We start from the raw sequence: 13202 nt of genomic DNA on the forward strand, positions 1-13202 counted from the left end.
TTAGACCAACATGGTCCATCCGTTGTGTTTGTCTGAGTGGAGCTCCAATCTGTAGGTCTCTACCAGGGCCTCCAGGGGGCGATATTGACTGGACTCTTCTCTTTGCTGATGCTGTACTGGGCTGGGGAGCTCAGCTGAGGACCGTCAATCTCCCTCCTGTTCTTATCAGTGGATGGCTGCAGGCTCTGGAAGTGTCGCAGCAGTCTTCTCTGGGACTGTGACTTCTGCTCATCTTTAGAAAGGAAGTGAACAATCTCTTGGACACACCTGAAGTAACCCTGATTGACAGGTGCTGAGCAGGAGGAGGAGCTCACTGGCTGGTTCTGTTGCTGTCGTCTCAGGAAGCAAACTGTCATCTCCAGGATGTCGGCTTTGTCCAGCTTGGAGTCGGACTGCTGGTTGAGGATCTCCGGAACCAGGAGAGACTTGAGCTGCTCAATGCTGTTGTTGATACGATCTCTGCGTAACTTCTCCACCACTGGCTTTCTTAGCTGCAGGAAGAGAAGAGGAATCATTAATAAGATTATTCTTGTGTATGACATTATTGAAACAGATTAACAATCAATCAATACAATAGAATACATGTAATTGAATTTGAATCTTCAATTTACCTTGTTTGTCAGAGTCAGGTGCTCCTTAGGGTAGATCATAGTTGAAGTGATTGTAGGTACCATGGCTGGATCTCTGTGCTGTAGAGGTCTGTGTAGAGAGAATCTGATCTCTACTGGCTTCATCTCTCCTATATATTGTCCCAAATCTGCATATGAATGTGTGGGTCTTGGGCTTGTTGGAGTTTCTCACAGTCTGTAGCCAATGGGAGAGCTTGGGAGGACAGTGAGGAGTGTGGAGCTGCCACATGCTCAGTGTTCTTATTGCTGGAGGACAATGGTCACGTCTCAGGGGAACAGGTGGAGGGGTGGGGGTGATGGAGAGTGACTGACAGAGCGCTGTGTGAATCTGGGAAAGTGGTGACCCCTAGATCTGATGCCTGATGTTGGCATCAATGACACTAACAGAGCACACGCTCAACATTACAATTTACACCTTACAGGTGTGAGATTGACACAGATTCTCTAATTAAACAAACAGTGTTATTAATCTCCACCTATAAGGACATTGCTGAATGTAGTATTCTGTATCCACGTGTAACAGTTGTTAACGTACTGTGTGAATTTCACCAGGTTCATATATTAATATGGCATGTTGATTTGTTATTATGCATGCCTGCATCCTGGGAGTAGGGGAGTGTGTACTTATGTTTTGCCCTGCGTGTTCGTGCTCAAATCATTTTGATGCACTATGAGAGAAAGAGGCGACGATACGTGGAACATATGTGTTCTGCAAATGTTTTATTTCCTTATGGATGCAGATGCAGGAGGCAGAGAGAGAATTCTGCTTGATTAAAACGACCTGATCTCCAAAGTCCACGTCTATAGTTGTCACGCCTTGGTCATTGTATTTTGTGTTTTCGTTATATATTTGGTTAGGTCGGGGTGTGACATGGGTTTATATATTGTATTTTCGTATTGGGGTTTGTAGTATTTGGGATTGCGGCTGAGTAGGGGTGTTGTATAGGCTTGGCTGCCTGAGGCGGTTCTCAATCAGAGTCAGGTGATTCTCGTTGTCTCTGATTGGGAACCGTATTTAGGTAGCCGGGGTTTCACTGTGTATTTCGTGGGTGATTGTTCCTGTCTCTGTGTAGTGTTCACCAGATAGGCTGTAATAGGTTTCACGTTCCGTTTTGTTGTTTTGTATTTTTCTCAGTATTTTCTTGTAATCGTTATTTGTTTCATTAAAAAACATGAGTAACCAACACGCTGCATTTCGGTCCGACTCTCTTTCTACAAACGAAGAACGTCGTTACAATAGTCTCAATCAACCACACACAACGCAGAGCTACAGCGGTGTAGGACAGCACCGGTTACACACGCTTCATCACTGATTTAGATCATTTTATTCTTTCACCGTGGATATGACCTCTGATATTAATGAATGCCTCTACAATATGGTTTTACTTCGCACATACCGGTAGTTACATTTAACAATATGATGATGTGTGACAAAGTATCACATTTTTTATTCCTGTTTAAATTGATACATATTTATATTTTCAGTCAGTCAGAATGTTTACGAATATATAAGATTTTAGACAACATTAACAGGTGAGTGGATAGATACCAGGATAATGTGTTCCTTGGTTTTCAGTATTTTAAGGGTCATCAGTATCAATAGCAAGGGTTCTCTTAACTCAGTATTAGTAGTTATAAGGTCAAGCATTCTGGAGTTCAAACGTAGCAGATGTGTCCACTGTCTTGAGGCCACTGGTCAGTGTGAGTAGAGAGCTGATCTGAGTTTCCCACACTGAGTCCTGTGTGCTGTGATCAATGCATTACAAAAGCTGCTCAGTGGACCATTAGTGACGGCTATTGACTCTGTGTTGTACTAAAGACAGAGGCTGATGTCACGGACCTTCTGCATTCTGGAGGGAAAGATCAGCACTGGCAAGATTATACTAACAGGACATACCATTATAAATAAATAGTCATCCTTTAATGACACATGATTTTGAGTACTCTGCTGAAAATTATTGTCTGTGATTTGTTTCATTATAAATCAACAAAGGGTTAACTTTTGCACGCCTTATTAGAATTGAATGCTGTTAATTGTTTTTCACACAAATAACTCAACAACATAAATGTAAAGAAAAAAACTCTGTCCATCATCATGACAGAGAAAGCCTATCATAACTTAGGTAAATAAATCAGTGTTTTAAATGTAATAATTATCGTATTTCCCTCCTAAGAAAGAGTAAGAAATAACCCAAAATACCCCTTCCCACCCATTCTACCCCCTGAACAATAGAAGTGTGCCTATTCACCATAGAGAATCACTGGTGCTGGTGGGACTGATGAGGACACTAAACTGTGACTCTGCTCTCCAGAGCTTTCCCACACTTTTCCCATTGAGAGAGCTTCCACCAAACAACACAACTGTGCCTTGTTAAATGCTAATTCGTCTCTACACAAGCAGCTCCTATCAATCCCTTGGGGGGTGAAGCTCAATACACATATATGTATCCTAAGCAACAGATAAAGATTCACTGTTACAGAAAATCAATTCTCTGTTTATACAAAGAAATGTAATGTTTTCAACCATTCCCACATAAAATCAGAATAAAAACATCATTAATAACTGCATTAATTTTGAAGAAGGGGTAAGTACTGCCTAAAAGTGCTTTCAAAATGCAAAAAGATGTTGTGGGATTATCAGAAATATATCCATTGATTTCCCATAGAGACACAGTCCCCCTGTCACGCCCTGGTCTTATTATATTGTGTTTGTCTTCATTTATTTGGTCAGGCCAGGGTGTGACATGGGTTTATTGTGGTGTGTTTTGTCTTGGGGGTGTCTAGCATAGTCTATGGCTGCCTGAGGCGGTTCTCAATCAGAGTCAGGTGATTATCATTGTCTCTGATTGGGAACCATATTTAGGCAGCTATATTCTTTGAGTATTTCGTGGGTGATTATTCCGGTCTCTGTGTTTGTTGTCACCAGATAGGCTGTATAGGTTTTCACGTGCCGTTTGTTTTTTTTGTATCGTTTGTTTTTTCATTCCTCATTAAACATGTCTCAAAAATACCACGCTGCATTTTGGTCCGACTCTCCTTCACCAAACGAGAACCGTTACACCCCCACTCTAACCTCTGACAGTCCAGGGTCGAGGTCCCAGTCTATTGTCCTGAAGGGGCCCTGTAAGTGAATTCTCCTCGGTTTCCCACATTCTCTCCATTCACTGCTTTCAATAGAGGAACAATAGAAGTGTGTCTTATTACACATCAGAGGGGCACAGCTGCTCTAAACATTTAAAGCATTAAGATGACAGTACTAATTTTGTCCAACACCTGGAATCACTGATATATTATGACTAAACTAAAATAATTGATCACATTCTGAAACAATGAAAATACATTTATTTAAAACAGGTGCATCAATAAAAAACATGTCATGTTTCCTAAGGAAGTCAGAATGATGATCACTTACATCTCTATAGTTCATTACACCTTTACTACAACAAGATATGAAATGACTGTTATGTTTTATATAAAAACAATGACAGTAAAATAAACATGTTTGACTAGAAATGTCTCTTAACTTTGATATTACTCTGTAGATTTTGAATGAAGCACCTGGAGATCAAAATGAATGTATTGATTCAATTGAGTGTTGCATTCCAATGCAGACAATATCATTTCTGCATAGTCTTGGGTCATCATTGTTATTGTATTTGAATCAGCCACTTAATATATGTGGAGTTTCATAAATCAGTAATTTAATAATGCAATGTTGTTGGAGCATTGTCTTGGTCAAGAAAATAATGAAGCAACAGACAAAAATATTTCATTTGATGATTTGTTTATTTATTCAGACTGACTCAATGAGTCACATCATTGAATACCTTAATTTAAGGTAAATATTTCAAGAGAAATACAGTGATTAAACATCACAACAAGAACTTGAACAAAACTCCAAGATATGATACTCTATTAGAGTATAGGATACAAAGTTACTGTCTTTATTAAAGACAAAATAATTGTTCAAAATAATCATGTTTTTCAATTAGATTTTTTTTTAAATCACATTTGAAATAAAATTATTATTCAAATAAAATGATCGATAATTTCACAAATGAAGTTCGATCTTTAAACAAAACAAATATTGTTAATCACAGAGTGATGATAACAGGTATAATACCCAGTTTGGGTAAATAATCCTCACGGAGGAACATTGATGCTGTAGCTCAAGTTGTTCAATATCAAATATATAATTGATACATGCTTCACAGAAGATGCTCAATACAATGTCAATATGACTATATCACTCCACAAATGTAGTGGCAATGAGTTTTTGTCTTATACATTTTGAACTTCAAACAGATCAGTCATAGATAATCACAAACAGACTGATTATATAATATCTATTGTGGGTTAAAAGTTCTCATGGAGGAGCGTTAAAGTTATTGTTGATCATGAATATAAAAACAAGATTAATATAATCAACACGTTTCATAAAACATTAACGTTATTTAAATTATCAATTTGATCATTTTCTCAGAGAACGTTAACTTGTTCAGTACAACTTTAATTAAACGTCTCACAGCAAGACTTGAAAAACTCCTGCATAAGCAGAAGATGAAGAATATATTTTATTATACTCATTACTGTCCATGAAATTAATCTTAGACCAACATGGTCCATCCGTTGTGTTTGTCTGAGTGGAGCTCCAATCTGTAGGTCTCTACCAGGGCCTCCAGGGGGCGATGTTGACTGGACTCTTCTCTTTGCTGATGCTGTACTGGGCTGGGGAGCTCAGCTGAGGACCGTCAATCTCCCTCCTGTTCTTATCAGTGGATGGCTGCAGGCTCTGGAAGTGTCGCAGCAGTCTTCTCTGGGACTGTGACTTCTGCTCATCTTTAGAAAGGAAGTGAACAATCTCTTGGACACACCTGAAGTAACCCTGATTGACAGGTGCTGAGCAGGAGGAGGAGCTCACTGGCTGGTTCTGTTGCTGTCGTCTCAGGAAGCAAACTGTCATCTCCAGGATGTCGGCTTTGTCCAGCTTGGAGTCGGACTGCTGGTTGAGGATCTCCGGAACCAGGAGAGACTTGAGCTGCTCAATGCTGTTGTTGATACGATCTCTGCGTAACTTCTCCACCACTGGCTTTCTTAGCTGCAGGAAGAGAAGAGGAATCATTAATAAGATTATTCTTGTGTATGACATTATTGAAACAGATTAACAATCAATCAATACAATAGAATACATGTAATTGAATTTGAATCTTCAATTTACCTTGTTTGTCAGAGTCAGGTGCTCCTTAGGGTAGATCATAGTTGAAGTGATTGTAGGTACCATGGCTGGATCTCTGTGCTATAGAGGTCTGTGTAGAGAGAATCTGATCTCTACTGGCTTCATCTCTCCTATATATTGTCCCAAATCTGCATATGAATGTGTGGGTCTTGGGCTTGTTGGAGTTTCTCACAGTCTGTAGCCAATGGGAGAGCTTGGGAGGACAGTGAGGAGTGTGGAGCTGCCACATGCTCAGTGTTCTTATTGCTGGAGGACAATGGTCACGTCTCAGGGGAACAGGTGGAGGGGTGGGGGTGATGGAGAGTGACTGACAGAGCGCTGTGTGAATCTGGGAAAGTGGTGACCCCTAGATCTGATGCCTGATGTTGGCATCAATGACACTAACAGAGCACACGCTCAACATTACAACTTACACCTTACAGGTGTGAGATTGACACAGATTCTCTAATTAAACAAACAGTGTTATTAATCTCCACCTGTAAGGACATTGCTGAATGTAGTATTCTGTATCCACATGTAACAGTTGTTAACGTACTGTGTGAATTTCACCAGGTTCATATATTAATATGGCATGTTGATTTGTTATTATGCATGCCTGCATCCTGGGAGTAGGGGAGTGTGTACTTATGTTTTGCCCTGCGTGTTCGTGCTCAAATCATTTTGATGCACTATGAGAGAAAGAGGCGACGATACGCGGAACATATGTGTTCTGCAAATGTTTTATTTCCTTATGGATGCAGATGCAGGAGGCAGAGAGAGAATTCTGCTTGATTAAAATGACCTGATCTCCAAAGTCCACGTCTATAGTTGTCACGCCTTGGTCATTGTATTTGGTGTTTTCGTTATATATTTGGTCAGGCCAGGGTGTGACATGGGTTTATATATTGTATTTTCGTATTGGGGTTTGTAGTATTTGGGATTGCGGCTGAGTAGGGGTGTTGTATAGGCTTGGCTGCCTGAGGCGGTTCTCAATCAGAGTCAGGTGATTCTCGTTGTCTCTGATTGGGAACCATATTTAGGTAGCCGGGGTTTCACTGTGTATTTCGTGGGTGATTGTTCCTGTCTCTGTGTAGTGTTCACCAGATAGGCTGTAATAGGTTTCACGTTCCGTTTTGTTGTTTTGTATTTTTCTCAGTATTTTCTTGTAATCGTTATTTGTTTCATTAAAAACCATAAGTAACCAACACGCTGCATTTCGGTCCGACTCTCTTTCTACAAACGAAGAACGTCGTTACAATAGTCTCAATCAACCACACACAACGCAGAGCTACAGCGGTGCAGGACAGCACCGGTTACACACGCTTCATCACTGATTTAGATCATTTTATTCTTTCACCGTGGATATGACCTCTGATATTAATGAATGCCTCTACAATATGGTTTTACTTCGCACATACCGGTAGTTACATTTAACAATATGATGATGTGTGACAAAGTATCACATTTTTTATTCCTGTTTAAATTGATACATATTTATATTTTCAGTCAGTCAGAATGTTTATAAATATATAAGATTTTAGACAACATTAACAGGTGAGTGGATAGATACCAGGATAATGTGTTCCTTGGTTTTCAGTATTTTAAGGGTCATCAGTATCAATAGCAGGGGTTCTCTTAACTCAGTATTAGTAGTTATAAGGTCAAGCATTCTGGAGTTCAAACGTAGCAGATGTGTCCACTGTCTTGAGGCCACTGGTCAGTGTGAGTAGAGAGCTGATCTGAGTTTCCCACACTGAGTCCTGTGTGCTGTGATCAATGCATTACAAAAGCTGCTCAGTGGACCATTAGTGACGGCTATTGACTCTGTGTTGTACTAAAGACAGAGGCTGATGTCACGGACCTTCTGGATTCTGGAGGGAAAGATCAGCACTGGCAAGATTATACTAACAGGACATACCTTTATAAATAAATAGTCATCCTTTAATGCTATAAAACACATGATTTTGAGTACTCTGCTGAAAATTATTGTCTGTGATTTGTTTCATTATAAATCGACAAAGGGTTAACTTTTGCACGCCTTATTAGAATTGAATGCTGTTAATTGTTTTTCACACAAGTAACTCAACAACATAAATGTAAAGAATAAAACTCTGTCCATCATCATGACAGAGAAAGCCTATCATAACTTAGGTAAATAAATCAGAGTGTTTTATCCTTTGCTCTCTGCGCCTGACTCCACACACACTCACTCATTGAGAGTTACAGAAGCCCGCAACATCAGAGATGGAGTCAGCAGGAGCAGCGACCACCCCTCTCCCCACCATGGAGGAGAGAGTCCTTCATCACACGTCCAACCTCCATCGCATAGGATCAGCAATGGATCAAATGATGGAGAGGATGGATCGTTGGGAGAGGAGTGGTCTCCCTACTACCCCACCTACCCTCCCACCAGCAACTCTACCATCTCCCGCATCGGAATCCGGTCCCAGCGCTCTGCGCATTACGCCTCCGAGGGAGTACGATGGAGCAGCGGCGGGGTGCCAGGGATTCTTACTCCAACTAGACCTCTACCTGGCCACCGTTCGGCTGGCTCCCTCGGAAGAGGAGAGCGTGAGTGTCCTCATCTCTTGCCTTACGGGTAGAGCCCTGGAGTGGGCCAATGCTGTATGGAACGGGCCCGACTCAGCGAGGGGCAACTACCCGGAGTTCAGGTGAGAGGTTGTTCCATCTCAGGCAGGGGACGAGGAGCGCGCAGGACTTTGCGCTGGATTTCCGGACCTTGGCCGCTGGAGCAGGGTGGAACGACAGGGCCCTGATACAGGTGTTGCCTGAGAGAGGACGTCCGCAGAGAGCTGGCTTGTCGGGACACTACGCTTAGCCTGGATGAACTGATAGACTTGTCGGTCCGGTTAGACCAGGGGTGTCAAAGTCAAATGGACGGAGGGCCAAATAAAAAATTTAGCTACAAGCCGAGGGCCGGACTGTTCGAATGTTCATTGAAAAAATTTTAAATGACGCATATAGTCTAGTGAACCTAATTGAACCTACTGAAAACCTAACAAATATATTCCAATATGATCAGATAAATAAAGCAATATTTTCTTATGGCTCTGTCAGTAATCTTTAATTTTCAACAGACACAAAAGACAAATTTCCTTTATATAAAAATCCCCATAACATGAACATTAAATGAAAGAAACCGGTATTCAAGGCACCATCAGTAGCCTATATTTTCTATTTTAGCAAAAGTGGGCTAAATTTACTTCAAAGAAAAAAACAATAATAGCAATTTTCTATCATCCACTCAACTGAAATATTTTTAAAATATAATTGGATTGAAATACAATAAAATAAAGTGCAAAAATCTATTAATCAAAAACAACACTTTGTTTAAGGAGAAGTAACATGCAGTGAAAACAAATATTAAACTTTAACTTTTAAACTTGAACTGAGTAAAAACTCTAAATATGTGATTGCACAGTAATGTTCACTTGTTTGAGGTTGAGGGTGATACTTGGTGGTGTCCCATCTTTTCCACAAGTTCATCAATGTTCGGGGTAAGGCTCTGAGCTGAGGAAATCCTCAGAATTGAGTGGAGGTGTTCAGCAGTAAGTCGACTTCTGTGTGATGTTTTGTTCAGGTTCATCAAAGAAAAAAGTTGTTCACACAGGTATGTGCTGCCAAACATAGACAACGTTTGAGCAGCCTGGATGCGCAGCTGGGGCATTGTGTCGGGGAGGAAACGGGCGAACTCCGCAGCACCCACTGCCGCATATTTTGCCCTCAGTGCATCATTGCATTGGAGGTCAATCAACTCCATTTGGAGGTTTGGTGGTGAGCTTTCCACGTCAACAGCAAATGGGTTACCGAGCAGTTCCAACCTGCTTTTTGTGCTTCAAAGTCAGCAAATCGGCGTCGAAAGTCAGCGGCAAGCATACCTATTTTATCAGCCAACTGTGCGCTCGGGAACGCACTGGTAGAGAGCTTCTCTTTCATGGTCTGGCAGCTGGGAAAGTGGCTCAAATTTTCTTTCCGCATCTGCGTCTCCCACAGAGTCAGTTTGGTTTTAAATGCCTTCACTGTACTGTACATATCAGAGATGACATGATCCCGACCCTGCAGCTGCAAGTTCATTGCATTCAGATGACTCGTAATGTCACACAGAAAAGCCATTTCACACAGAAACATTTTGTCTCGGAGTTGTGTTGTGTCTTTCCCTTTGCTGTCCAAGAACAGACAAATCTCCTCACGAAGCTCGAAACATCTTTGAAGCACCTTTCCCTGGCTTAGCCATCGCACCTCTGTGTGATAAGGCAAATCACCATGCTCCGTTTCTAACTCCGTCAGAAATGCCTTGAACTGGCGGTGATTCAAACCTTTGGCTCTGATAAAGTTAACTGTGCGCGTGATGATGCTCATTACATGCTCCATTTTCAAGGCTTTACCGCACAACGCTTCCTGGTGTATGATACAATGATAAGCTGTCAGCTCACCTGTCGCGTTTTCCTCTTGCATCTTTTCCCGTATCTTCGCCACCAGTCCGCTCCTGTGTCCACACATCGCAGGTGCTCCGTCGGTTGTCAAACCCACGAGTTTTTCCCAAGGCAGCTCCATCTCATTTACACATCTTGACACCTCTTCATACAAATCATGCCCCGTAGTTGTGCCATGCATAGGACGTAAAGCCAAAAACTCCTCTGTCACGCTTAGGCTGGAGTCCACTCCGCGGATGAAAATTGACAACTGGGCAATGTCAGAAATGTCGGTGCTCTCATCCACAGCCAAGGAATATGCAATGAAATCTTTTCCCTTTTTCACAAGCTGCTCTTTTAGATTGATGGACAACTGGTCTACTCTCTCGGCAATGGTGTTTCTGCTCAGACTCACATTTAAAAAGAGTTGCCTTTTTTCTGGGCAAACTTCGTCACAAACTTTAATCATGCAGTTTTTGATGAAATCCCCCTCCGTAAATGGCCGGGCTGATTTAGCGATCTCTTCTGCCAAAATAAAACTGGCCTTGACAGCAGCCTGGCCTTGTGATTTGGCTTTTTTGAACAGAGCCTGTCGAGATTTGAGGCCTCGTTTTAATTCCTCTGCCTTTTGTAGCCTTTGTTCCATGTCCATATTCTTGTTTTTGTCCGCGTGTTTCGTTTCATAATGTGGTCTCAGATTATACTCTTTCAGTACCGCCACACTTTCTCCACACAGAAGACACACAGGTTTTCCAGCTACCTCCGTGAACATATACTCCGACTCCCACCTTGTTTGAAACCCCGGTTCTCAGTGTCCACCTTCCGTTTTGCCATTTTTGATGGGTATCTGAAAGTTAATTTTACTGTGATGCTGACGACTGCTGTGCCAATAAATATTGAAATGAAGCAGCCTACTGCTCGGTGCGTCACCGTTGCATTGTGGGAAATGTAGTATTGGTGCGTGTAAAAGATCTGCGGGCTGCCGGCTTGCTGCGGTCTGCGGGCCGGTTCTAATAATAAATCAAGATCATCCCAGGGGCCGTAAAAAACCTTCTCGCGGGCCGGATGTGGCCCGCGGGCCTTGACTCTGACATATGTGGGTTAGACCATCTGCTAGCTGCTCGTGGATTTTCTGAAAGGGTCCTGTTGGTTCCACCTCCTGACCCTCCCGCTCCTATCCCAATGGAGCTAGGAAGGGCCGCATCTAGGGAGATCGGAGGAGGAGGCTCCTCTTGTACCAGTTGTGGCCGGATAGGGCACACTTCAGGTCGGTGCTGGAGGAGTTCCTCTGGGAGTCGAGAGGGCAGGCAGAACACTCCTCGGGTTACCCCAGGTGAGTCAGCACCACCCTCTCCTAGAGTTTCCTGTTGGTCACATGTTTTTATTAATTTGTTTCCTTAAATTTTTTCCCTCTCTCCAGCATAAGGCGCTCGTCGATTCAGGCGCAGCTGGGAACTTTATAGATCGCGGACTCGCTCAGAGGTTGAGGATTCCGTTAGTAAAAGTAGACCCCCCCTTTTCCCGTGCACTCTTTAGATAGTCGACCATTAGGGTCAGGGCTGGTCAGGGAGGCCACAGTTCCTTTGGAGATAATTACGCAGGGGAATCATAAGGAGCGGATTAGTCTGTTCCTTATCGATTCACCTGCGTTTCCGGTGGTGCTGGGGATTCCCTGGCTGGCTATTCACAATCCGATGATTTCGTGGAAACAGGGATCTCTCCAGGGGTGGTCTGATGAGTGTTCAGGCAGGTGTGTAGGAGTTTCCATCGGTGCGACAACGGTGGAGAGTCCAGACCAGGTTTCCACCATGCGCATTCCCGCTGAGTATGCCGATTTGGCTATCGCTTTCAGTAAAAAAGAAAGCGACCCAATTACCAACCCATCGACAGGGGGATTGCGTGATAAACCTCCAGGTAAACGCTGCACTCCCCAGGAGTCATGTGTATCCTTTATCCCAGGAGGAGACGATGGCTATGGAGACATATGTCACGGAAGCTCTGGGACAGGGATACATTCAGCCCTCCATGTCACCAGTCTCCTCGAGTTTCTTTTTTGTGAAGAAAAAGGATGGTGGTTTGCGTCCGTGTATTGATTATCGAGGTCTCAATTCCATCACGGTGGGTTTTAGTTACCCACTACCCCTCATCGCTATGGAAGTGGAATCATTTCACGGAGCACAGTTCTTCACAAAACTGGATCTCAGGAGTGCATATTCGCATTTCCAGCTCGGGGGTGGTAATGGAGGGTGACCGCGTCAAGGCCGTGCGTAATTGGCCGACTCCGACCTATGGTAAAGGAGGTGCAGCGGTTCTTATGGTTTGCCAATTACTACCGGAGGTTTATCCAGGGTTTTGGTCAGGTAGCAGCTCCTATTACCTCACTGCTGAAGGGGGGCGATGCGTCTGCAGTGGTCAGCAGAGGCGGACGGAGCTTTCCGTAGGTTGAAGGCGCTGTTCACTGAGGCGCCGGTGTTGGCGCATCCGGACCCTTCTTTGGCGTTCATAGTAGAGGTGGACGCATCCGAGGCTGGGGTTAGAGCAGTGCTCTCACAGCGCTCGGGTACGCCACCGAAGCTCCGCCCCTGTGCTTTTTTTGCTAAGAAGCTCGGGCCAGCGGAGCAGAATTATGATGTGGGGGACAGGGAGTTGTTGGCTATGGTTAAGGCTCTGAAGGTATGGAGACACTGGCTTGAGGGGGCTAAGCACCCTTTCCTCATCTGGACTGACCACCGTAACCTTGAGTACATTCGATCAGCTAGGAGACTGAATCCTCGTCAGGCAAGGTGGGCCATGTATTTCACCAGATTTCATTTTACAATCTCGTATCGACCAGGTTCCCTCAACACTAAGGCCGACGCGCTGTCCCGCCTCTATGACACTGGGGACCGGTCCATCGATCCTACTCCCATCATTCCGGCGGCTAAG

At 43.3% G+C, this 13202-nt stretch overlaps 1 protein-coding gene and 1 pseudogene across 1 annotated transcript; both read right to left on the reverse strand.

Annotated features, from left to right (window-relative positions):
* On the reverse strand, window positions 1-734 carry LOC135541139 (transcription factor HES-5-like). The gene is made up of 2 exons (XM_064967252.1): window positions 612-734; window positions 1-491 (listed from the first exon to the last, which is right to left on the reverse strand). Exons 1-2 carry the CDS (start codon window positions 732-734, stop codon window positions 60-62), a joined length of 555 nt encoding a protein of 184 aa, XP_064823324.1. The 3' UTR covers window positions 1-59.
* Window positions 735-4648: 3914 nt separating this feature from the next.
* LOC135541140 (transcription factor HES-5-like) lies at window positions 4649-5970 on the reverse strand (annotated as a pseudogene).
* Window positions 5971-13202: the final 7232 nt, after the last annotated feature.

Source organism: Oncorhynchus masou, chromosome 6, assembly GCF_036934945.1.
Source record: "Oncorhynchus masou masou isolate Uvic2021 chromosome 6, UVic_Omas_1.1, whole genome shotgun sequence".
NCBI lineage: Eukaryota > Metazoa > Chordata > Actinopteri > Salmoniformes > Salmonidae > Oncorhynchus > Oncorhynchus masou.